This window comes from Phodopus roborovskii, unplaced genomic scaffold (genome assembly GCF_943737965.1).
Source record: "Phodopus roborovskii unplaced genomic scaffold, PHOROB, whole genome shotgun sequence".
In the NCBI taxonomy this organism is placed as follows: Eukaryota; Metazoa; Chordata; class Mammalia; order Rodentia; family Cricetidae; genus Phodopus; species Phodopus roborovskii.
The window spans coordinates 65,527,394-65,553,372 of NW_026126418.1; the positions used below are offsets into that span (position 1 = coordinate 65,527,394).

At 43.5% G+C, this 25,979-nt stretch overlaps 1 protein-coding gene across 1 annotated transcript in view; it reads right to left on the minus strand.

Annotated features, from left to right (window-relative positions):
• The window catches only part of Cacna1b (calcium voltage-gated channel subunit alpha1 B), a 162,940-nt gene that overhangs the window by 122,591 nt on the left and 14,370 nt on the right, over positions 1–25,979 (minus strand). Inside the window, exons 4-6 of the mRNA XM_051184754.1 lie at positions 7,554–7,645; positions 5,691–5,843; positions 4,163–4,350 (exon numbers count right to left, since the gene is read on the minus strand). Coding sequence (XP_051040711.1) covers positions 4,163–4,350; positions 5,691–5,843; positions 7,554–7,645 — 433 coding nt within the window. The remainder of the gene's footprint in view (positions 1–4,162; positions 4,351–5,690; positions 5,844–7,553; positions 7,646–25,979) is intronic.

A 25,979-nucleotide genomic window follows, 5' to 3' on the forward strand; every position in this document is an offset into this window, starting at 1 on the left:
TCCCAGCACTTGGGAGGCAGAGGCAGGTGGATCTCTGAGTTCGAGGGCACTTTGGTCTACAGAGTTCCAGGGCAGCCAAGACTGTAACACAGAGAAACCCTTTCATGAGAAAAACAAATAAACAAACAAAAATAACAAAACAAAACAAAATAAAAACAGACACTGTAACCAGGGATTAATGAGCCATCCTGGCAGCGGCTTAGAATAGTGCTGATAGCCATATGGACTGTGAAGTCCAGCTCAAGAGGTTTCAGAGGGGAACAATATTAGTAATTGGGATAAAGACAATTCTTGTTATAATTTGTCAAAGAATGTGTTTGGGTTTTGCTTCTGCCCCGCCCACGGCTACATGGAAGAGTTCTGTAGTGAGATATTCACTTTGTCAGCACCTGTGGCATAGACCACGCCCATTGGGGTGGAGACAGGGCCGGACTTTACCTGGGGAACTAAGTCTAAGGAGGGGGCAAGGAGAGCTCTCTTGCTTGCAGCATGGGGACAGGAGTACATCCGGAGGCATCTTTGGGACCAGGAACCTGCTGGTGTTCATCTGTCTATGTTGTAAGTTATTTCTCCCTGAATAAACATCTATTCGGCCTATTTGTTTCTACTGATCCTTATTAAACATCAATAGAGTTCTGTACTAATTTCCTTGGCAGAGGTGATTTCAAGACAGCCTAATATTGACTGTCATGTGGTTATTAGTGATCAGTATCATGCAGGTCTACAATGGAAAAGAGGGAATGAGGCAAAAAGAAATGCAAAATATGCAGTTTGAAGAGAAAAACAGTACCAAGGAACTTGATGTCAGAGCCATGGTTTGTGCTGAAAGAGATGAACTGAGATGAAGGGAATAAAGAGGAGGGTCCCTCAGAGCTGGACTCCACCCAGCTAATCCTGCAATTTGGGAATAGAAAAAGCCTGAGGAATTATCTGTTCCTAAAAATCAAAGCTTCTACAAATATAATTTAAGGAGGGAGCCAGGTCCCACTCCAAGCAGGCATTGGAAGTTGGTAGCATTGGCTGTGTGGTTCTGGCTTTAGAGTCATGATGGATACGGCCATAAGGGGGTTGTGGAATCTTCCTCTGCAGCTAAGGAGAGCTGTTGAGGCCAGGTGTGTGACAGGGGAGTCCTGCATGAAGGCCCAGAGATGCCACTAAGTGAAAGTGAAGCCTGGATTGTGTTGGAGACTCCAAGGCACTGGAGATGCCAGTGTCATGGGGTATCTGCCACTGAGAGCTACATACAGGGAGTGGACCCAGCCCAATCAGGGGAAATGTGCTGCAGCCAGGAAAGCTGGGAGGGCAGAGCCATTAAAACTCTGACATCAAAGTTGGAGTGATTCCTATATGTTTGGAATTTGCCTGGCAGTTTTGAGTCTTGTTTTGATCAGTATTTCCTCACTATGCCTCCTTTCTTCTCTTTTGGAATGGTAATCTATATTCTTTGCCACTGTATGTTGGAAGCAAATAATTTGCTTTTTGATTTTACAGGAGGTCGTAATTAAGAGGCTGTGTTGAGTCTCAAAAGAGACTTGGAAATTTTAAGCTGTGTTGAGACTGAAAGATTATGGGAACTTTAAAAATCAGACTTAGTGTGCTTTTTACATTGTGGTATAGCCACAAGCCTATGGGGGCCCGGGAATAGAGTTTCATAGTTTGACTGAGGATGTTCTCCCCATAGGTTCATATATTTGAATGTTTGGTCCCCCTTGTGGATGGGAAGATTTGGATGTGTGGCTTTATTGGAAGAAGTATGTCACTGAGAATAGGCTCTGATGTTTCAAAAGCCCACAGCATTCCCAGTTAGCATGTTTCCCCCCTACCCCTCCCCATTTATACTTGTGGATCAGATATAAACTCTCAGCTGCTTCCCAAGTTGCCTTGGTCATGGTGTTTTATCATGGTAATAGTAAAATAACTAAGACAAATCTCACGTTACCACTCGAAGTTGAAAAAAAAAAGTTTGGATTTGGTATCAGATGTGACCAGTCCTGACTGTTAGGGAACTGCTAACAAATTTCTTGCTAATAGCTGTTCTCCTGATCTGCTAGCCACGTCTGGTACATTCAGTGGGAGAGGCAGACAAAGCCCGTTGTCATTCCCCATTCCTCAGCCTCCTGTAGAGGGACTCACCCAATGCTGTAAAGACAGGGAAAGGGAGAGCTGAGGGGACAGCTTGTCTTTGTAGAGCTTTCCTGAGACAATCCATCTCTCCAGGCTGTCAGGAAAGTCCTGCTTACAATGACTGACAAGTCACTTCTGTAAATTCTCCTGGAGCCCCACTTGAGTCCATATACTTACCAAAGCAAAGGCAAGTAATTTCCCCAGACTGCACAGTCCCCCTCACCATCTATTATCACCAGCCATTCGGAAACCTGCTCCCTATTAAGAACACGCTGCTGTTCTAGCTGCAAGTCTCCTAACCGCTCCCCTGTTCACACAAGTGACCTCTCCGTCAATCTACCTCAGCTGCAGCAGGTCAGTGGCTTCTGCCCACACAGAACCATCTCACCACTCAAAGAAGCATTGTCTTAGGAGTCCAGGCTTGTCAGGGGGTGAAGGGCAGGGTGTCTCCAAAGAGTTCAACCCCAACAGCCAGTCTACACCCTGGTTTGTGGCTTCCTGCTCTGGATTTGCATGCCACCCACATCCCAGTACTTAGTGTGTGTGTGCTTGGCTTCTGGACTCTAAAAGGTTCAAGCACTCTCGAACAAAGTACTCTGTGTTCCTCAACCTTCTGCATGTTTAATAACATACACATGCTATCACCTGGTCCTCATGCCTGAGCTCCTCCATAAAAGTATCCCATGCCATTGGGTGCAGCTGGAATATATGTTGGGTGAAACCTCTGCGGCTCTCTGCTAATCCCTTCCTGGATATATACACAGACAGGGATCTGTGTCCCTGTGGACATTTGACTAAGCTCCTGTAGGCTCTGAGGGCTATAGAAACCTGGCCAAACAGCAGAGATGTGGCCAGCATGGAGCTGTTTTTAGGGTCTGTCTTTGTGGAAAATTCTCTATGTCTGGCAAAAAAGAACAACAAAGTCCCTGTGCCTGCCTTTGTAGTGGTATTCATTCTCTGCATCAATCTACCCAGGACACCATTTCGCTAAGGGTCCCTTTCAGAGGACCCTTAGTCAGCTTCCCCTTTAACTTCTCATTTTGCTGCTCAGGCTTGATAGATCAGACCAACAAGCATTTGCTAGGCACCTGCCTAGTGCTAAGATCACCTGGGTCCCCATGAACCCAGGGGGAAGACTCAGATACAGCTGCTAGAGTCCATGGTAGGAGGAACAGGGCTCCAGGGCCATGTGATGCCTCACCCTCTAGCATAAATGACAGCACCTCAAGTCCCACTTTCCAAATCCTTACTATATCCAAAACCAAACACATCTACCTACCCAAAACCAAGGGTCCCCTGCTCACACATTCCCAGGCTCCTGGCTCAAGTGCACTTTCATCTCATTCTCTGTATCCCAAAGCTCAGGAGGCGCTCTTCCTTGTCCTTGATCCCTAGCAGATGGCTCACAAGATTCTGGGACAGGGTCAGGGAGGTAAGAAGGCCATCTTCCTATGAGAAGACTGAGGTTTGCTATAGTGGGTTGTAGAATCATCAAGAAGAACCTTGGGTATATGGGAAACCTATATAATTAAATGGGTTACCAACACCCAAGAGGCCTTATATTGCACATCCATCATGGCCCCTATGGTGGTTTGAAATGACAATGGCCCCTAGAGTTTCATAGATTTGATCACCCAGAAGTGGCATTATTTGAGAAGACTAAGAGGTGTGGCCTTGTTAGAGGAAGCGTGCCACTGGAAATGGGCTTTGAGGGTTCAAAAGCTCATCCCAAGCACAGAGTCTGTCTCTCTGCCTATAGATCAGGATGTAGCTCTCAGCTACTGCTCCAGTGCCTGCCTGCCTACCTGCCACTGTGCTTGATGAAACACCTGGATAAAGGGGTCTCTATTACACCCTAGAGTAGGTGAATGGACTAAGGACTGGGAAATAGCTCTCAGTCAGAGGTGTCCCTAAGAGAGACCCCCCACCCATCCACACCCACCCCACACTCACCCCCCACCCCCACCCCATTGCCCCAGAGCACCATTCTGAGAGCTCCAGACCACACCACCAGGGCTACGGCCAAGATATAACTCACATTGTAGAGGATGTCAGTCCAGCCCTCCATGGTGATACACTGGAACACTGTCAAGATGGCAAACAGGATGTTGTCAAAATTGGTGATGCCAAAGTTGGGTCCTGGCCAATATTCCCGGCATTCAGTGTCACCCTCACACAGGCGAGCTGGGGCCTCCTTGCCACAGGGAAAGTCACCCGGCTCTGCATCTGTGAGGAGGAAAGTAAAGCAAACCTGAGATCTCTGCTCCCCAAGTCTCGGCCATTGCCTCGCCCTTCATCGCATGCACCTGCACCTGATCTTCCTCTCACTAACCTTACACACAGCTCCACATCTGCCACTCATCTGCCCTCTCTGGAGCAACCTGCTCCTGCTCCCTCTCCCTCCTGAAACCTTTCCATTATCATTAGAATATGTTCAAGATCCCTTCATATTGACACCTAAGCCAATTCCAGCTGTAACCTGATTTCTCTTCTTCCAGCCTGAGGAAGAGGGAGAGGATAAATGATAAATGATTACTAAGTTTACTTATCCTTCTCCAAATGGTGTGACTAAGGCTTCAAAAATACCATCATTTGAGTGTTTGTGGCCAATTGTCTTCTCTGTGCATAACAGTCTGTTTCCTCCTTTTTATTCTTGATATAATTTGCCTTCATTTTCTTGTCTCATGGCACTGCTGTAATTACCAATGTAATTACTGCCCGTGACTTGTTTTGCTTCCTACTTTAAAGGAAAAGCTATGAACTTACAATGGAGTTTAATATCTGAAGGGATTTTAGAGAATCTAACAAAACAACTTACTTCCAGTTTAATAAAAGTTTTTTTCTAATGATGAATGACTTAAGTTTTAGCCAGAGAATTTCCTGCATCTAAAAGATAATCATGCAGTTCTCTCCTTTTATTTAATTATACCTCAGCACTCAGAACACCCTCTGGCTTCACCTACAGCAGATACCCAGAGCATGAATGTGACCCACTCCAAATATCGAGCTGGCTGCCGTCATCTCTCCTGGACTAAGGTTTCCTCCTACTCTTGCTTCTGCTCTTGCCTCCCCACTGCAGCACTGGGACCAGAAGATACCACAGCTTGTTCAATGCCCTCTAGTCTTCCAATTCCTGGCACACAGCTCAAGTTCTTAGCCACAGCCCAGAAGCCACGTGATTTCCTCATCTCAGTGCTCTTCCACTTTGCACTGTTGTACTTACTGTCCCTGTAACTGGAGCACTCTGACTGGGTGGCCAAACAGCTGTTCTTACCCCACTCAGATCTCTGTTCATCCTCAGCTTTAGCAGGAAGGCTGACTGGCCCTTGGGAGCTGATGCAAAGCAGGCCCCAAGCTATTCTATATCAAAGACTTTCATTACTTCTCATAGATGTTTTTAGAGTGATATTTTATCCATGTATCTATTTATTACTACTTATTGGGCTACTAGAATATAAGTTCTACCTCACTGTATGGAAGCTCAAAAGCCCTTCTGGCACTAGGCCATGAGCCTGTCTCATGGACAAACACCTCTGGCGTCCTCTTTTGAGCATTGTGCAACTCACCTGTGCTGTTGGGGAAGCAGGCCTTATGGAATTTGCCCATATAGAACTCTAGACCGATGATGGCAAACATGAGGATGGCAAAAAAGAGCAACAGCCCAATTTGCAGCAGCGGAACCATGGCCTTCATGATTGACTTGAGCACCACCTGCAAACCTGGAGTCAGAGGATGCACAGGGAAGGTCAGAGAGCAGCAGAGGCGGGCTGACAGTGAGTGCTTACGTGAGAAAGACAGAGCCCTCAATGGCAAAGGATGAGGGCTTAAGGAGAGGTGAGATGAACAGTATCCGAAACTGGGGGAAGAAGAAAGACAAGGGATTCTGAGCATGAGTTCAGGATAGGGAATGGGCACAGGTGGGAAAGATAAGGGAGAATTTAGAGTCTGAAAACGGAAAACTCTAAGGGGAAAAAGAGAGAGAATTAGATACATAGAAGAAAAAGAAGCATCCTAAGAGGAAAGACCAGGGAATCTTGGGAATGAGTGGCAGGGGATCCTGGAAAAGTAAAAACACAGAGATTCCTAGTAGATCCATTTCTTCAGGAAAAGGAGGTAATTCTCCAAAACCAGAAAGTGTTTTGTCACTGGGCCACAAGGCACAAGTGAGTTGGGCAGAGAAACTGCTGAGGTTATAACCTTTTACCCTTTCCTCCTGGCCTCAACTCTTAGATATGGAACCAAACCCTTGTGTATTCTGAGAAGAGCGGGAAGTTAACCAGGGGTTTTCTTGTAGTAGTTTTAGGACAAAACAACATTGAGTCCCTGCCCACCCAGGCTTTTAGCAAGCCTGAAGCAAAATCTCTGCCAGGCTGAGGGAATAGCCATAGCCACAAGGAGCAGCCTGTGTCCAACATGCTTACTAAGTCCCCTGGCCATCCTCTTGCCCATATTTGCCTCCTTGAGTGGCACAAACCAGAAGCATACCTGATGGCCATCTCAATACCAGGCCCCTCTGGCACTAAGACCAGGTTGCCCTTCATAGCCTTAGACATTTTCTTGTTCTACCACCTTGCTTGGTCTCTAATCTGTTCTTCAGTCCCAGAAAATGAAGCAAAGAGGAAGAAACACACATCAGGAAAACAGACAGGGCCACTGTGGGAGTTTGAATGTAGTTGGCCCACATAAGCTCATAGCCAGCGCCAAGATTAGACGCGGCTTTGTTGGAATAGGTATTGCCTTGTTGGAGGAAGTATGTCACTGTGGGGGTGGGCTTTGATGTTTTTTCTATGCTCAAGATACCAGTGTCACAGTTCATCTTCTGATGCTTTCTGATCAAGATGGCGCCAGCATTATGTCTATCTGCATGCCGCCAAGCTACCCGCCATAATGATTATGAACTGAACTGTAAGCCACCACCTCATTTAAATGCTTTCCTTTATAAGAGCTGTCGTGGTCATAGTGTCTCTTCACAGCAATGGAAACCCTAACTAAGACGGCCACCCTCTGGGATTTTATGAAGAAAGAACTGAAGAAGACTGTGTAGTGGTTTGAACCATTAATGTTCTCCTGGGCTCAGGTACTTGAATATCTGGTCCCCAGTTTGTGGCACAGTTTGGTAAAGTTATGGAACTTTAGGGCACATAGCCTGGCAGAATTATATCACTGAAGAGGGGAGTGAGACTTTATAGCCTGGATTCATAAACACCACATAGAAGCAAAAAGTATCTAATATATGTCTGTTCCTTTTTCCTGCTGTCAAAAGTAGAAATCTCAGGGGTAAGTGGTAGAGTATGTGTTTTGTATGCACAAGGCTCTAGGTTCTCCCCAACATCCCCCCAAAAGTGTTCCAAGGGCCCAGTACTTAGAAGCCACAGCTTGGATGAAGGTGGAAGGGTTATATTGGGCCCATCTGTCTTAGCAAGTCTTACTTGGAATTCCAGACACCAGCTTCAGGGGTCTTAGAACACGGACAGCCCTCAGGGTCCGGAGATCAAAGTCAGTTCCAGCTGTGGCAAGAATCCTGGTAAGAAAGAGGACAAGGGATGTAAGAGTTTCTACACTGAGTCTACGAAGAAACAATGCTCATTCCACTACTTGTGTACCCCTTTTCCCAAAAGCAGTAACACATTCTTTCCTGTCCCCTGCCATCCAACCACAAGCCAGGGCAGGTCACGGCCAAGCAAGGTGAGACAGAACTGACTCCTGAAGGGATGTTGATAAGGACTTTACCTGCATGCTGTCCCTCTAGTTCACAGACATCATCTGAGTGGGCAGGAAACAGCTGGCCTGGCAGTGAATCTTATTCCAATTGAGTCCATTCCTAAACCACATTTCCAAATCAACCCTAACTGCACTTTCTGCTGCTTTGTAAAAGATAACAGTGTGTAGCAGTTACTGGATCCTGAAGGATGACTGAACCACACCTCCCATTACCTTCTTCATGTTTTTCTAGGAGAATATAGGACACAAGGTAGACTCAGGACTCAGGAAAACATCATCACGGAGTGATGTCAGCAAGACGGCTGGAACCATAAGCCAAATAAATTCTTCCATTCTTTAGTCATGGTATTTTATCACAGCAACAAGAAGTAAATAATGCATGTCAGTTCCTTTCTTCCTGCTGCCCGATTCCCATGGGTGAACAGTAGAAAGTTCAGGAAAAACTGTCACTCTTACTAGAGTTATAGGCCATGAATTAGTGAGATTTTTCTGACCTTGAAGGGAGATGTTTTTAATTAACTAAGCATAAAAACCCATAATACACTATCAAGAGGAAAGTAAGGCACCCTGCACTGCTTCCCCATCCAGACCAGCTTGTTCAGCACTGTTGTGGCCAGTGACTGCACAGAAGACTCCCACAGCCCCCACAGACCCTGGACACAGAGTTCATATGGCATTATTGCCAGAGTAGCCCACCCTGCACAAATTCCACTTCACCCAGTGACCTAAGCTGAGATAGTTCCATTATCAGCTTGAGTACATCTGACCCTGGGATAGCTGCCATGGTGATCTTCATTTCTGAGACTCTATCCTCGTTCCTGATCTTATTGTTGCAGAAATGGCTACAACCACAAGATCCAAGAGCTGCTCAGAGCACTGACTCATAAGAAAGACGGACATTTGGCATCTAAACTCAGGTAGCCCCATCTCACAGACACAGACTAATTTGCACAGAAAGAAAGTGTGCACCATCAGTAGCCCAGGACACCCACATACATTGCACCTGGCATAACAGGAAGTAGCCTTGTTCCTCCCTCTAAAGAAAGCAATGCACAGCTATGTGACCCTGCACATACCCAAGACTAGCCCTGCAACCAGATAGGTGGCAACCCTACCATGTTCACCTGCTGTAGTCAGACATCCAGAAACAAGCACACATACCCACGCCCAACTCATCAACCAACCAGAAAAGTCCTGTCCTCAATAAACCAACCAAAGACACTGATTGGCACTACTTTCAGGAACCCACACCCAGCCCAACAGTCAACCAGGAATCACACAGACTACTTGTTGTTGATAAAGAAATGAATGAAATAAGAATACATAGTTGATGATGGCTATACAAACTAGACTAAGTAAAAGTTGAATTTTCTGACCTTGAAGACAGGCATTTTTGGCTAACTCAGATGAAAAGAATTTTAAAAATGAGCAAGGCTTATGAGACCTACAGATTATGATTAAGCCAACAAAAACATGCAAATGAGAGTTCCAGGGAGTAATGCACAAAAAGTGCATTTAACAAAATAATAACTGAAAAATTTTCCAACTTGGGAGAGATGTGGACATCTGGATTCATGAAGTCAATGGCCTAAGGAGAATCAATTTAAAATGACTCTCTCCAAGACACATTAGAACTTAACATGAGGTCAAAGGTTAAAGGCCAAGAGAGAGTTCTAATATGGGGGGGGGGGAGAAAGTCCTATATACAGGACTCCCATTATCGTAGATTTCTCAGGACAAACCTTGAAGGCAGAGAGATAATAGGATAACATTCAGAGTGCCAAAAGGAGCCACAAACATCATACTCAGCAAAGTCTGCCCTCAGAAGTACCATACCCAGCAAATCCTGCCCCTCAGAAGTGAAGAACTAAGGTCTGTCTCAAATCAGTGAACACTTAGGGAATTCATCACCATCAAACCAGCCCTATGATACAGGATTAAGGAAATCCTTTATCTAGAAGTGAAAACAACCACCATGAAACACACAAAAATGTATAACTTACTGGTAGAGAAGATAAACAAAGGGAAGAGAGCCTTGTTGTTGATATAGAAACACCAAGCTATAAGGATTGGTGCAAAAAAAGGAAGAATAATATATATATATATATATATATATATATATATATATATATATTAATAGCCAAAAAGTCATTAATATGACAGAAGTTACTTGTTACCTATAAATAATAATCTTTCATTTAAGTAAATCCCTCAACAGATAGGCTAAATGAACTTATATAAAAGGTCCAACTGTATGCTGACTACAAGGAACTCACTTCATAGGAAAAGACACACATTGCCTTCCAGTAACTTCAAAAACAAGAAAAAGAAAGACAAAGAGGGTAATTGTACAGTGATGAAAGAACGAATAAGCAACAGAATACAACTGTATATATATGAACCCAAACTGAACCAAGCAAGCATGTGAAACTATTAGATCTACAGGAGAGACAGATTCCACTGTAATAACCACTGAAAATCTCAAAAACCCCACTTTTATCAATGGGCAGATTGCCTACATGGAAAATCAACAAACATCAATTAAATAAAGTCTAGACCAAATGGACAGATCATTTCCTACCACGTCAGAATACACATTCTTCTCATTACATAAACACCCTCTAAGAGACCCATACCCCTTAACTCATCAAAATCATGTCATGTATCTTTTCTAAATGCAGTGGAAGAAAGTGGGAATCAACAGCTATGGAAATCATATAAACACACAGAAATTAAACAAACTTCTGAGTAATCAATGAATCATGAAGAAATTACAGAGAAAGACCGAAAGTATGGTAGGACAAATGAAAAGAAAGAAACAATGGTTTTGTTTCAAGCTACGGTGCTACATGTTAGTCCAAGGACAAACCGTTTTCTTCCCATGAGAGCATCTTTTTAAAATTGTAATTTTGTTGTAAGAAAGAAAGAACACATCAAAGTGTATGGGATAGAGAAGTGGAGTCTTAAGAGTGAAATTGGTGCAGAATCAGCTGTTGGTCCAGAGAGTACCCTATAACAATCAGACTTTCCATTTTCAACAAGTTTATTAAGTATGCAACATGCAAGAGTAAAACAAATAAATAAGTGACAGACAGTTAAGGTCATCAAATCACCTGTAACATCCAGTAGAAATGCTACCTCAGCTGGAGTTTTCACCTTAGTGGTATAGACAGAGGTCTCTCCACAGAAGAGCTTCCAGCTTCCCATTCCCACCTTAGCTGGATTTTTATACTATGGGATAAACAATACTAACCTCTGTTGGAAATGGTTTATCTCCTAGCTGTTCTCAAAGGCACAATGTGTTTAATCCCCTTAGGCTACTTGCTGTCCTCCTTTCCCCTTGCCATCATGTCAGGGGACCAGCCTACTCTAGGACAGAGTCTTGGGAGACACTTGAGAACATCTGGGGATGGAGAGATGGCTCAGTTGTTAAAAGCAACGTTGCTCTTATGGAGGACCCAGGTTTGATTCCCAGCATTTGTATGGTGGCTCACAATCATATGCAACTCCAGTTGGAAGGGACCCAACACCCTCTTCTGGCCTCTTTAGGAACTAGGCACACACATAATACACATATATTCATGAAAAAAAACACATACATAAAAAATAAATCTTCTAAAAAAGAAAGGAGAGAGCAGAATAGAATGAAGGGCTGAAGAGCACTGACTACCTTTGCAGAAGCCCTGGGTTCGATTACCAGCATCCACATGTCACACTACTATCCCTAACTCTAGTTCCAAGGGATCTATCTAATGCCAAATTCTGGCCTCCATAGGTACTGTGTGCATTTGGTACACAGACATACAAGCAAGCAAAAAAAGAAACATTGTGTGTGTGTGTGTGTATTGATACTAAAACACAATTACAAAGTAATAATTGAAAAGTATTACCACAATATCACATAGAATACTATCAAGAAAATGAAAAAGATATTTTCATCTTGGCCTAAAGATACAGGCCTATAATCTCAGCTACTTGAAGACCAAACATTCTAAGCCATCCTGAGCTACAGAAGGAGTTCAAGGCCAGCATGCTTAACTTAGTGAAACCCTGTCACAAAACTAAAAGTAAAAAGAGGTCTGGGATGTACCTTTGTGGCAGGGTATTGCCTAGATTGTGCATGACCTAGGTTCAATCACTAACACCACAAAAGAGAGAAGGAGAGAGGGAAGGAGGGGAGGGAGGGAAAGGAAAAGTATTTCCAGTGCATATAGCAGAAAATAATTGACATCCAAGAAAAGTAAGTTCCTAAAAATTCACATGAAAATTGCAAAGTGCTTATCAAAAAAAAAATCAAATGTCACAAGAAGGAAGGGGGGAAATGCCATTCGGAGCCATTGGCAGCCAGGGGAATTCACACCCCAAGCTGAGCAAGCTATGTTAAGCCTAGTGCTGTTTCTCCCAACAGTTCTGCTGAAGGAAGAAAAAAAAATGCAGAATCATGTCAGAGTATGCCTGGCTAATCCCAGTAAATGTTAAAATGAGCAGCCTGTGACTCAGGAAGCCACTGCTAACTATACAGACAATATATGCAGGATGTTCGTGTAGCTCTTTGTAAAAGTCAAAATCAGAAATAGCCTACTGCTTTTCACAAAGAAAGGGGAAAAAATAATCATGGGATATGCATATAACAGGCACATTATACTACAGTTAAAAATGGATGAGTATGCAAAATTAAATAGGCCTACATACATTAATATATACAGTGTTTAAAACAGGACTGGGACTTTAGCTCAACTGGTAGAGTGCTTGCAAGTACACAGGGAGCCCTGGCTTTGGTCAGCACCCAAATACCATAAGCAGTCCAGTGTAGTTAACTCACAGCCAACCGCCATTCACAGGCTCTGAGGCCCCAGGGTCAGATCTAAGCAAGAGCCCCTGGCCTAGCCCACTGTGTTAGCCATTAAGTGTTATGCTAAAACCCAAAAATGGTGCCAGAGGAATCTTTAACTTCACCTGTTGTTCAGAGACACTTTCCTTAGTGGATTTAGCATTCTAAACTCAAGAAAGACTTGAAAGTAAACATGGTTCTAGTCTTGGTCATCAACTTGACATCTGGGATTAACTAAAACCGAAGAAGCTAGACACATCTGTTAGGGACTTTTTCTTAACTGGATCATTTAAAGTGGGAATACCCACTTCTAATCCAGATCTTTTGAGGGGGGAAATCACCTTCAATCTGGGCCACAGCTTCTGCTGGTAGCCTATATACAAGGACATGGAAGAAGAAACCTGCTCTCTTTGCCTGCTTGTTCTCGCTCTTGCTGGCAAGTCTGTACCTTCACTGGCATTAGAGCCTATTTCTTCAGGATTCTGGCATCTATTGAAGACCAGCTGACATTCAGCCTCATGAACTGAACAACTACTAAATGTTGGACCTTCTATTAGTAGACAGCATTGTTGGACTAACTGGACCACAGCCTGCAAGCCAGTCTAAAAAAAAAGATCCCCTTTCTATCAGTCTATCAGTCTGGGCCTCTAAAGCAGTGGTTCTCAACCCTCACAGGAGTCACATACCAGATATTTACATTATGATTCATAACAGTAGCAAAATTGCAGTTATGAAGTAGCAATGAAATAATTTCATGGTTGGGGGTGACCACAACATGAGGAACCATACTAAAGGGTCACAGCAGTAGGAACCCTGAGTAATACAAAAATATTTATGAAAAATCAAACTCTTGTGGTAATATTTTTTAATTATGACTAAGAGAATGTATCAGAACACTGTAGGTCTAATTTAAAAGATACCAGGACCAGTGAGATGGCTCAGCCAGTAAAGGCACTGCCACACCTGACAGCCTGAAATCTGAGTTGAATGTTCAGGACTCACTTGGTAAAATAAAAGACCTGATTCTAACAGGTTGCCCTCTGACATCTACAAGTTCACATTGTGGTCTATACTGCCCTTCTTCACTCACCAGTCACCCTATCATGAGGGGTAGCATGAATCCAGGGGAAAAATAGGAGTTCTACAGATTTTGGTGAATGGGCCCAGAAACTTCTAAAACTAATGGCAAAGGACCCATAATAAATTTATAAAAGTGATCACAAGCCAGTGATGTGTAAATAATGGAAGCCAAAGAAAACTAAACAGTAATGGTGTAGACTCACGGAGAATGAATTAATATGAGGTTTGAAAACAGAATGGTGAGTGGCAGTAAACTAGACCTGCAAATAAAGACATAACTAAACTGGTGGGAACATAAACTGGCACAGCCCATTTGGAAACAACCTGGCAAAAAACGTTGGTGCTGTGACATTCACACAATTTTTACACATTCTGGGAACCCGCCCCATCAAAACAATGCAGAGTTAAGAAGTACTGCCAAAACTGGTCATGCAGGCTTACAATCAATGACCCCAACTCAGAACACTCGTGTTCAGCAAAGAGCACATAGTCCAAGAACAGAACATAGAGTGGTCATTGCAGACAACAGCAGTGTGTGGAAGTATACATGAGGCACAATGCTAAAGGCTGGGCTACAAAGTTGGCTCAGCATTTAAGAGCACTGGCTACTCTTCCTGAGGTCCTGAGTTCAATTCCCAGCAACCACATGGTGGCTCACAGCCATCTGTATTGAGATCTGATGCCCTCTTTTGGTGTTCTCAAAGACAGATCTTCATGTCCATAAAGTACATAAATAAATCTTAAAAAAAAACAAATAATGCTAAAGGCTAATACATGTGTGAAATAGATAGGCCTCCTACCATCCTAAAAGAAAGTCATTACACCCTGTGAGTCTTTCACAGATATAATTAGAAACAGACAAACATGCACTTGGCAGCAGTGGCACCAAGTTGGGTGAGGCACTACAAGATGCCCTGGAGGGCACAGGGCTTCTTCAGGGAGAGATGTAAAGTTCTAAAATTATACCAATGTGTGCATCTCCATGAGCATCTCACACAAAGCGCCAGTGGTTGTATGCTATAAAAGATGGTGTTGATAGTATGTTTGCCTCAATAAGCCTCAATTTAAAAAAAAAAAAAAAGGTTAAATGCAATTACCTCATTTATAAAATGTAAAGGGACTCAAAACCTCAGAGCATACACCCACACAGCTTGGGAAGTCATTCCATACCATGATACCTCTATACCCACAGCTACATCAAGACACAGAAGCATGCCAAGGACATAGAAACACCGCCCAGATGACCCAGACAGGTGGATACAAACCAGGCAAGGGATACACTCATGGACACAGGGACACACAGCACTGACACGGGGATGCATGAAGAGACACAGGCACTCTTATACAGATACAACAGCATTCCCCTGGTAAACCATAGCACCTACAGTGGGAAGCCTTCCCAGAACATGGAGGAGGGACAGGACCTTATAGCTACAATCCTGAGCCAACCCTGAAACTAACCCTGTATTACTCCAAACTGGAAGTTCCAGCTGGGCATTCGTGGCCACATTCCCACAAGTCATGAGCTGGCAAAAATGACTAACTCACTCAATACCTGCCAGTAGCAGCAGCATCTGGGGCCTCACAGCTGGCTGCTCCCAAGGTCTCATCCTTGGAGCCCAGCCACACCAGCCAGACACCAGAGGTAACTGAAAACTGATGTCCTCAGGCCCCACACACCCGTGGCTAGCTTGGCCTGGCCCTGCCTGCATATTCTCTCTGCTTCTTTCTACCCATCCACCTGGGCTGGCTCCTCATGGCACCTGTATCAAGCATGGGGGTAACCACAAAGCTCATGGTACCCAGCAGTCCCAAGCCTATGTATGTATACTTTTGGAACCATTTGGACACAGCCATCAAAACCAGAAAGACAGTACTGAGTCTGCATATAGTCTCTGACAGCTCACTTAGCTCCCATAACTGTCTCTTGGAGCATGGGCAATTGTCTTCCATTTTGCCAGCATGAGGTGAGGGTCCTGTGAGCAGAGCTGGCAGCTCTGCCTTGAAGCTCCCATTGAGAACAACATATGATGACTGTGTGTCTCCAGCCACCAAGACAAGACAGCAAGACCATGTCATCCCATCATCACAACAGGCAGCACTCTGACATCTAGAAATATCTATGTTTGGGCAATAAATAAGCAATAAAAACATCTAGAGGAAAATAAAACCCATCTATCATGGGCTGCCATTCCAGTGATGGATATTTGAGACAAGCCTCTGTCCCTGCTAAGGGCTGAGATGGGAGGCAGCTCTTCATCCACTAGATCAGGTAGCTAGGGATACCTCTCTACTCTTGCCTAACTCATACTCTGGGCTCAGCAAGTCATGCCTGGAGGAACTTAAAAGTTATAGGCTCTGGTGACCAAGAGCTATAGGTCTAAGTGACAGCAATTTGAGTCATAGACATTTGGCCTGTCAGCTTGCCCAGACTATCTGCATACCTAGCCCTTTATCCCTAACACAGAGGTTACACAGAAGTGTCATGTCTGTGGTGAGACTCCCATGAAATACTATGCAGATATGCCCAGCTGCACTGGTACCTAGTGCCAGGATCAGACACCAGTCTCCTTGTGACCTGCTACCACAATAAGACAGTTAAGGAGGTCTCTGAGTTCCACAACTCAGGGTGTTGTGCTTGGAAAAGGTCTGCATTGCACATGCTGGCTCTGGCCTATTCAGAGCAAAGGAAGGGCCTCTAAGCCAGGGCAGGCCCATGGATGCAGCCTGCTACACAGCAGACAGGGCAGCAGAGGCATCATCTCCCAGGAACTGCTTTGTCACTGACTTTTCAGGTGCTGGTGTCACCCAAGAAGCTGCTGGTGGTTTCCATGGAGACAGACTTTCTGAGTCTCATCCAAAGATGCTTTGGCTTTATCCCAGCCTCCAAGCCCCATCCCTACTCCAAGAGGATGAGACGAGAAGACCAGGGCCCCCTGCCTCTCCTGCAGTACAAGCCCCTGTGCCACTCTAAACCAAAGAGATCTCAGGTAGGATGCGGAAGGGCTTGGTCTGTCACGCAGAGACCCTGAAAACACACCCAACAGCAGGCAACTGTGGGATGCCCACTGCATACCAGGGTCCTTCACAACACTGTCATTAGAACCACTGCAGTCTGCAGGAGACAGGGCCACGGAGCACAAGACACAGCACTGCACAAGAAAGGGCAGTTGGGAAGGGAACCAGCCTGCAGGAAAGATAGATCTCTGAACTGAGATGACAAAAACCCCAATGCCTCATTCACCCCATAGTGCCATGTGCAGAGAGATATCATAGTCCCTTCAGGAAAGGCTCTAGCCTTGTACCATCACCCTCTCAGTCATCCCCAAGGAGGCGCTGCAAATAGAGTACCAGTGACTTCAGGCCTCAAACTCCCTCTTCAGGGCAGGGAAGGCAACCTTATAGGCTTCTCACCTCTCATGATCATCCTCAGACCTTTGTCACTCACCTCTACCAGGAAATAGGGACCTAGGAGGACATGAATCTTTGGGCTAGCTAGAGAGTTCTATGGATGTTCAGAAAAGGCCTACAACTGATTGAGCGTAGTGGAGCTCTGGCCAGCAAAGTTGAGTGAGTGACCAGGACACTCACAGCGTTCCTAAGACCAGGAATGCTTCAGATGGCACCCATCTGACTTTCTTTTTAATGGTTTTGGTGGTGTTGGTGTTGGTGGTGTTTTGTTGTTGTTGTTACTTTAAGACGGGTTCTCACATAGCCCAAACTGGCTTTGAATCCCAAGTATAGCTGAGGGTGACCCTGAATTTCTGATCATCCTGTCTGCACCACCATCCCCACACACCCCCTGGGTGCTGGAATTATAAGCATACATCACAGGGGCTCAAGCCATGGCTCCAGGCGTGATAGGCAAGTGTACTCCAGCCCTTCTGGGTGAGATTTACTCTTCCTGCATCTCTAGGAACTAAGAAGCTGGAATCTTCATTCTGGTGGTGAACCTTCTGAAACCTCTAAGATCTAGCTAATAGAGTAGACATTACCTCCTTCCTCAACAAGAAGCCCTTAGGACTCAACCTCTATACCTTTAGTATTAGGTTCAAAATGGCCCAGCTAGAACAGGGGGTCTAAGAAAGATCCAGAGGCCCAGAATATAAAATGGACACATTCATGTTTTAATGCAAAAATCCCTCATAGAAACACCACAAAGGGTCTGAGAGAAGGCTCAGTGGATGAAAGCACTTGCTGCCAAGCTGGGCAGGGAGCTGACTCTTGCAGGTTGTCCTCTGACCTCCCAAAAGTGTGCAATGGCACATGTGCATGTTCCCACACACACTCACACCCCTCAAATGAAAAAAGCTAAGGGAATGAGCTCAACACAAGATGTTTAGGGACAGAGGACAGAACCAATTAATTATATGCCAGAATAGTAGAAGTTACCCACTGTGAACAGAAAAAACATAGACATAAGGAAAAACACAAGTAATGGAGGCTTGTTCCTCTAAAACTATGACAATATCATCACAGTTCTAGAAGGAAAAGAGAAAGGCGGGGCTTGGGAGAGCCAAAGATATATTTTAAGTTTTAATTATTGGGCCTAAGAGATCCATAAAACAAACAAAAAAAAATGCCTCTGACCTATAAGCCCCTTGTCCAAGGACAGACACTTCTGGAGGCCATTGTTTGTGGGGCATGTTTTCACTCCCCTAAACAAGTTTGATCCAACTGCAATGGATATGCTTGGTCATATGTGGGTCGGATGTACATAGGCAGGAAATATGTCAAGATATCTGCTTGCCCCTGATTGAATGTAGGTGGGAGGTGCGTAGGGAGGAAATATATCAGGATATATATGCTTGCCCCTGATTGGACCTGATGGAAAATAAGTAACCCTATGGTGTTGTCTTTTTAAGCCTCTGCAAATGTAATTCGTTATCATTTTCTGGGAACTCTGGAATGGTCCTGGCTAGAGCCCATCATCCTGGCCAATATTTAATGCTTGCTTCAAATTTGGCTCAAAAATTTTGGAGCTGATTTTTCTCTGGTGATTCTGAGATTTAATGGGCTGAAACAGTTCTCAAAATTACAATGTCTGAAAAATATGAAAGACACAAGATGCTGAATAAACTCTGGACCAGCTCTTAAGTATTCCAAACAAAACAACACCGTACTCCTCCAGAAACCTTTAAAAAAGTAAGTCTTAAACGTATACAGAAAAACACATCTTGACAATGGAAAGCAATTCACGAATGAATTTCACATCAAAGACCACACAGGACAGAAAAAAGTGGCATTTTAGAAGCTGAAAGAAAAAAAACTGTCAACTACAAAAATAGCCTTCAGGAATGAAAGAGAAATCAGGACACCCTCAAATGAGTGAAGAGTAAATACAATTTCCTCCTCCCTCTGAGTTCCATGAAATATATTTGATGGTTAAATCAAAGGTCAACTTGCTTAGACTTACTATAACTTACTTCTAAATATAAACAGAAGAAGTACCTAAGGCGATTGTAAGCAGAGTACAATAATGGCAGGATCTCTCCTCCTGTAAATTAGTAAAATGTCCTCAGGAGACTGGGGCAAGTTTTACATCCACAATGCACCACTTACACAGCTGTACTCACAGCTATCTGTAACTCCTGGGGATCCAACGACCCCTTCTGGCCATCTTGGGCATCTGCATACATGTAGCATATATACATACAGACACACGCATGCACATACAAAAATCAATCTAAATGTAATTAATTAAAATCATTTTAAATAATGGCATAGGCAGGTTGAACATAAAAGTATTGAAAATGAAATATTATGTAACTACTACCTAAAGATAAGCTGCAGTAACTACATTTATCTCAGGGAGAAAACAAAAGCAGACTTCAAAACAAAAATATTGCCAGTACCTATCAAGACATCATGGTGATTCTAAACATAAAGGTCTTTGGCTGAGGTGTCTATTTAGCATATCAAAGCATACCTGACTGCCAAGTCCTCCCAGCATCCCTCAGACCCTACCTGTCACACGGTATGGCGGGCATACCCCACCCTCTACTCCTAACTCTCCAGCTGCCCTTCCCCTAGAGGTTCTTCCCTATAACCCAGCCATTTTGGTTACCTGCTTCTCTTTTTACCTTTTGCCCTCTTGGCTTCTGGACCTGGTTCCCCTTTCTCCCCCTCCCTTCCCCTCCTTCTTCTCCTCACATTGCTCAGGGTCACATCCACTTTAGACTCTCCCAGATGTCTCTGCCTCTGCTATGTCTCCCTTTTGTCTACAACAAACTTTCTCCTCCACCATAAGTAGGAGCAGTCATGGCCTTCCTTCTTATTTCTTTTTTTCATTCACTTGTCATTTATGCAACTATAATGAAATATCTGGGACTGACATTTACAAACTTATAAGTGAGAGAGGTTTATATTTCTAATGGCTCCAAGGGGTTAGGAAGTCCAAGATGGAGTAACAGCAGACTGGGTGTCTGGAGAAAGGCCGGTTTCTGCTTTCAAAACAGCACCTTGGTGCTGCATCCCCACAGAGCCAACATGATAGAAAGGCCTTTTATGAAGCAGTAATCCCACCCATGAAGTCCCCACAACATAATGTGGGGCCGTCGGAAGGTCCCATCTCAATACTGTTGCTTAAGAGATTAAGATTCAATGTGAATTTTGAGTGGGCACAAGCATCTAAAGTCCCCAGTGGTCCTCAGCCTTCCTAATGCCATGACCCTTTACTACAGCTCCTCATGATGTGGTGACCCCAACCATAAGATTATTTTCATTGCTACTTCATAGCTGTAATTTGCTACTGTTATGAATTGTAATGTAAATTTTTTGGAGATAGAGGCTTGCCAAAGGGTCGCAACCCACAGGTTGAGAACTATTCATTCTTCTAAACCAGAGCAGTATGTCCACCTATCAGCTGGAATGAAGATATACAAATTCAAAGTGAGAACTGAAGACTTCAATGCCACTCTCCAAATAATTAAGAACACAAAGAAAAAAAGTAACAATAATGTCTAGAATAATGCAGCTAATAGGAACTTTGAGAAACATACCATACAGTGGAATATACAATCTTTTCAAGTATCCAGCGGAGCATATAACAACATAAATCAAATTTGTCCCCAAAAGAAATCTTAACAAAATTTTAAAACTGAAATCATACTGAGAGTGCTCTCTGACCACAGTGGGATCAAAATGAAAATGACAACATTCGGGAAAATCTCCAAGCACCTGGAGACTGGGCACACCTCTGAACAACGCCTAAGTTATATCAGGAATCAAAGCAAAATTCACATTGATCTGAGTTAAACTGATAATACAATGTATCTAAACATGGTGGGCAACTAAGGCAGTGCTAATAGGCAAACGAATGGCACTGAAAACAAATATACATTTTAAAAGGCCAAACATCTCAAATCACCAGTCTAAATTCTCACTGCAGAGACTGAGAAAAAAGTAGAATAAACTTAAAACAGAATGAAGGAAACAACATAACAGCAGAATAGGTTTTCAAACATTATAAGAAAAAAATCAGAGTTTATTAATCTTTAAAAAAAATTGTTAAAATTGACCAACTTTTAACAACAGGGCAAAACAAAAAAGCAAAGGGTAATGCTAGTTACCAGTACACAGAATAAAATTATAAGCCCTGCAGAGCCTCTGTAGAAGCTGCCACTCGTACGACTTCAGACTAAATGGACTCCTTACAGAAAAATACAAGCTGTTACAATCTACCCAGTATGAAATAGATAATCTGAATATCCCCATGACAATGAAAGAAATTGAATCTTAAATTTTTAAAACTCCCCCCAAAAAATAAATCCCCAGTATTAGAGATGGATTCACTCCAGAAATCTACTGAACATTTCAAGAACTGTCATTTTGATGTAGTGACTTCTAGAAAAGAGAACATTTCCAAATTTAATTTATAAAAGCTTATATCTACTGGCAGAACCCACAGTACAAAAACTTTTTAAATTTAATTTTTAAAAGATAGAGCATCAACAAGATGGCTCAGTGGGTAGTCACTCGCTACCAAGCCTGGTGAAAAGTTCAATTCCCAGAATTGAGGGGCAGGAGAGAAGCAACCCCTCCAAACTATCTGCTGACCTTCACACACATGGTGGTGGGTGCACACACACATGCGCGCGCACACACGCGCACATACACACATACACACACACACAATACACAGAGTATTTAAATTTTTAAAAAGAAAAACACAAAATAAAGAAGGCTATAGTGTTTTACCACCTGTTAAGTCCCAGCCCGTGAACTGAGCCTTTGTATAGTTGTCTGATTTTTTTTTTTTTTTTTGGTCTGTCTTATTTTTTTATGATAATGGGCACTGAACTCCAGGTCTCATACATGATACTCTGTCACTGAGCTACAGCCTCATCTCAGTGCTAGCTGGAGTGTTTGATACTAGATGTCTATTGTCACTGGTCATTAGGAAACACAAATCACACTACAATGATTTCAATACATCATAGGTAACCCACTGCCTGTGAGGACAGTTAATAAAAATGACGACAACCCCAAAAGCCAGCAAAGACAGAGATCACTGCACACTGCTGGTAGGAATGTAAACACAGCAATAGTGTATCTACTTTGAGCTACCATGTAATAATTTCTTTAAAAAACACTAAACATGGAGCTATAATATAGCCTGATTAATATATGCTTTAAACTCATACACACAAAAAAGGCAACTATATTTGAAAATGGAGAGAGAAGTGGGAGAAAGAAAAGGGGAGGAGAGGAAAGCACATGCGACTAGGAAGACTGAGTCAGGGTAGGAAGAGAAGACAGAAGAGAGACAGAGAGAGAGACAGAGAGAGAAGAGAGAGAGAAAGAGAGAACGAGCATAAATGAGGGAGCCATTATTGGTTTGAAGAGAAAACTGGACCTAAAGAAAGGTCTAGAAGCCTACAAGACTGTCGCCAACTAACAATGTGAGCAACCATGGAAAAGCTACCATAAATGCCCTTCCCGGATAGTGAGATCAACAACTAACTTATCCACCATCATGGAGCCCTCATCTAGTACCTGTCGGAAACAGAAGCAAACACCCACAGCTAAATACTGATCGAACTGGAATCCAGATGCAGAGGGAGAGGACAAGACCAGGTTGCAGAAACACATAGAGACAGCTGACCTGAACAAGAAGGAGTTAACGGGCCCCCAGACTGATAGCTGGGAAGCCAGCATGGGACTGACTCAGACCCCCCTGAATATGGGTCTCAGCTAGAAGAACTGAGCAATCTAAGGGACCTCAGACAGTGGAGCCAGGATGTATTCCTGGTGCACAAAAAGGACCTTGCGGACACATCCCCCATGGAGGGATACTGCCTTAACCTAGAGACAGGAGAGAAGTCCTAGTCCCTACTTCAAATGACTTGACAGATTTACATGACCCCACCTGGATGGCATTGCCCTACATATGGAAATGGGGTGGGGGGATTGGAGGGGAGGATGGTCAGGGTGCATGTGAGAGGGCAGAGAGTGTAAGAGGGAGGGAGAGAGTGAAGGAGGGAGGGATAGGGAACTGGGATCGACATGTAAAATAAAAAAGAAAGGAAGGGAGGGAGGGAGGGAGAGAGAATGAAAGAAAGAAAGAAAAGATATGGAAACAGACCCCTGGATCTGTACTTGGCTTTATTGCACTTCAGATAATGTTTCTATAAACCATGTTCATCAAGTGTACTGAGCTATTTCTCCAACATCATTTTTCTTGCTTTTGGCTTTTGCCACAACTTAGTAACTATTGCAGTATTCCAAATATTCTTACTGATTTGCTATAGTGACTTGTGTTGCATGATTTCTCACGGGGATATATAAAAACATCTATTCACCTAAGACAGGGCACCAACAAACCAAAGAAGATTGCTTCTAAGTCTGGCCTGATGATTGGTGAGTTTACTGGGGTTACCTACAGAAATGTCGAACAACTCAGAGATGGCTACACCACCCTTGACAACTTATGGACAACTGTACAATGAACAGTCGGGGGCGGGGGTGCTGTAAGCCTCCCTCCGATACTCACAAGGAAAGGGACTAACACCAATGTTCTGCACAAAGAACACAGCCCCACCCTTGTGAGCTGATATCAGATGATTTTACTATACTTGTTTGGGAGCAACATTTATCATAAGACACATAATTACACACATAAAGACAAGGAACTTAAGAAATATTATATGATCTGTGATCGCTTCCCTCACCAGCAAATTCCCCATCTTCCCTCTTACCTTGAGCCTCTCTAATCTGAGCCAAATGATATTAAAATTAACAATGACCTTACAATGGCCTCAGAGTGTCCAAGTGAAAAGAAAAATTGTATCTCTTACCTTAAAGAGAAGCTGTGAAAGATGGAGCTGAGTGAGGAAGGTGTGTCAGAAGCTGAGAGGGGCTAAGTGGCCTCTTACTCCAAATAACCACATTGTAAATCAAAATGAACATTCTGGAAATCTAATGACATCCATATAAGGAAAAGTTATCCACCTACTGCTGAGAAGGATAAAGCGCCAGCTGTCTGTAGAAATCAACTGGCCACCACAGCTCCTTAAACCAACTCCTAATTCATCAGAGTCCAACCTTCCTCACTTCTGCAAGACCCAAGGCTGGAACATAAAAGCCAAGGGAGGCAGCTGGTGCTGTTGTAGTGGCAATAGCAAGAAATCCAGAAGGCCCAGCAGAAGTAACTGATGGAGCTGGCTTCTTTAAAACAGATTTGCAGTATAGAAGCAGTAGCTTCCGGGGAGGTAGAAGCCACTGAAAACTGTCACAGGTATAAAGATAGGACCAGCTGACTCCACTGGGTACTGATGCAGATGGTAGTCGAAGCTGCTGCTCACTTGCCATTCTGAAATCCTTGGGCCTTAAAAATTATCCTAAACCTATTCTGCTCTGTAAATAAACAAAGCTTGAATGACCACACACCTGTTTAAGCTGTTTTGATAACACAGGGTCCATTGTGGAGCTTACTGCTCAAAGACAAAGATTCTGTTAACTGTCACTATCCATTGACAATGTACCTGGTCACTAAAGAGCTGGGATGTGGATCTTAAATGAGATGGATTTCAAGCCTGCTAACACAACAGCCATTCTGTAGCTCACAAATGGAGTCATAATTCCAACTTACTCTCCTGATAAATCTGAGAAAACAAATATTATCTATTCTGAGGACTTACTGCGCTAAGTGGCGGGAACACTGGTAACTCAGGGTGGGTGAAATCAAAACACCAACACACAAAGATTGGAAGAGGATGGTAAACTTCATGGGGAGGGTTTTGGGGTCTAAAGACTAGCAGAGGAGCTGGCTGCAGCTGTGGAGTAATAGCAAGAGACCTAGAGTTAGGAATGGGTCCTGAAGAACTATGTGAATCACAGCCATCTCATGATCAAACCTGAACTGACATCAAGTTACTTCTTAGAGAGGGATGTACAAAATAGTTCCCTGAGGTGGAATATGCTCCAGGTGAAGAGGTTATAGACACTGCTGACAGCAAATGGTTTACATGTCACAGCATCACATGAATTGATTGGGAGAGTAGTGGCAACTTAAGAGGACCAACCTCAATTTTGAAGGAAGTTCCACTGTGAATAGCGTGCTACCAAACAACACTATAGCCTGAAGAGAAGTGTGCGAAGAGAGGAGTTTGTCAAAAGGCCACTTCACTGTCGTCTTAGGAAATTGCCAGGAAACACTTTCTTCCGCAGCAGCCACCAACAAAAAGATGATCTCAACAAAAAAGGCTCAATGATAGTTAACACTGTCGGCAATAAAACACTTTTTAAAGTAAGGAATGCACGTGTTTTAGATGGAATATTGTTGCAGATAAAAAGTATGACATTTATATGCATTATGGCAATAAGGAGTCCTGACTTGTTTTATTGCAAAATGTACTTTATTGCAGTAGTTTGGAACCACAACACACTATCTTTGAGACATGCCTGAAATTGGAAATAAAAGAAGCAAACTGTCATTGCCACATCCGTGCAAAGGATTGTGCAGTGGGGAAAACCCTGAATCAGGCATATCCCACTCACATAATATTCTTGCAACAACAACAAAAAACAGAAATATAGAAAGGATTAGTGGTTTCCAGGGCTCAAGATGGGGTGAGGATGTAGGAAGTCTGTAGGGCTACAAAAGGGCACCATGAGGGCTCCTCCTGGTTATGGGAAGCTCAGTATCCTAGTTGTGGTACTGTATTGCACTTGTGAGGTGTTGTGATACTCCCCCAATACTACTTATTATGAATATATGGTA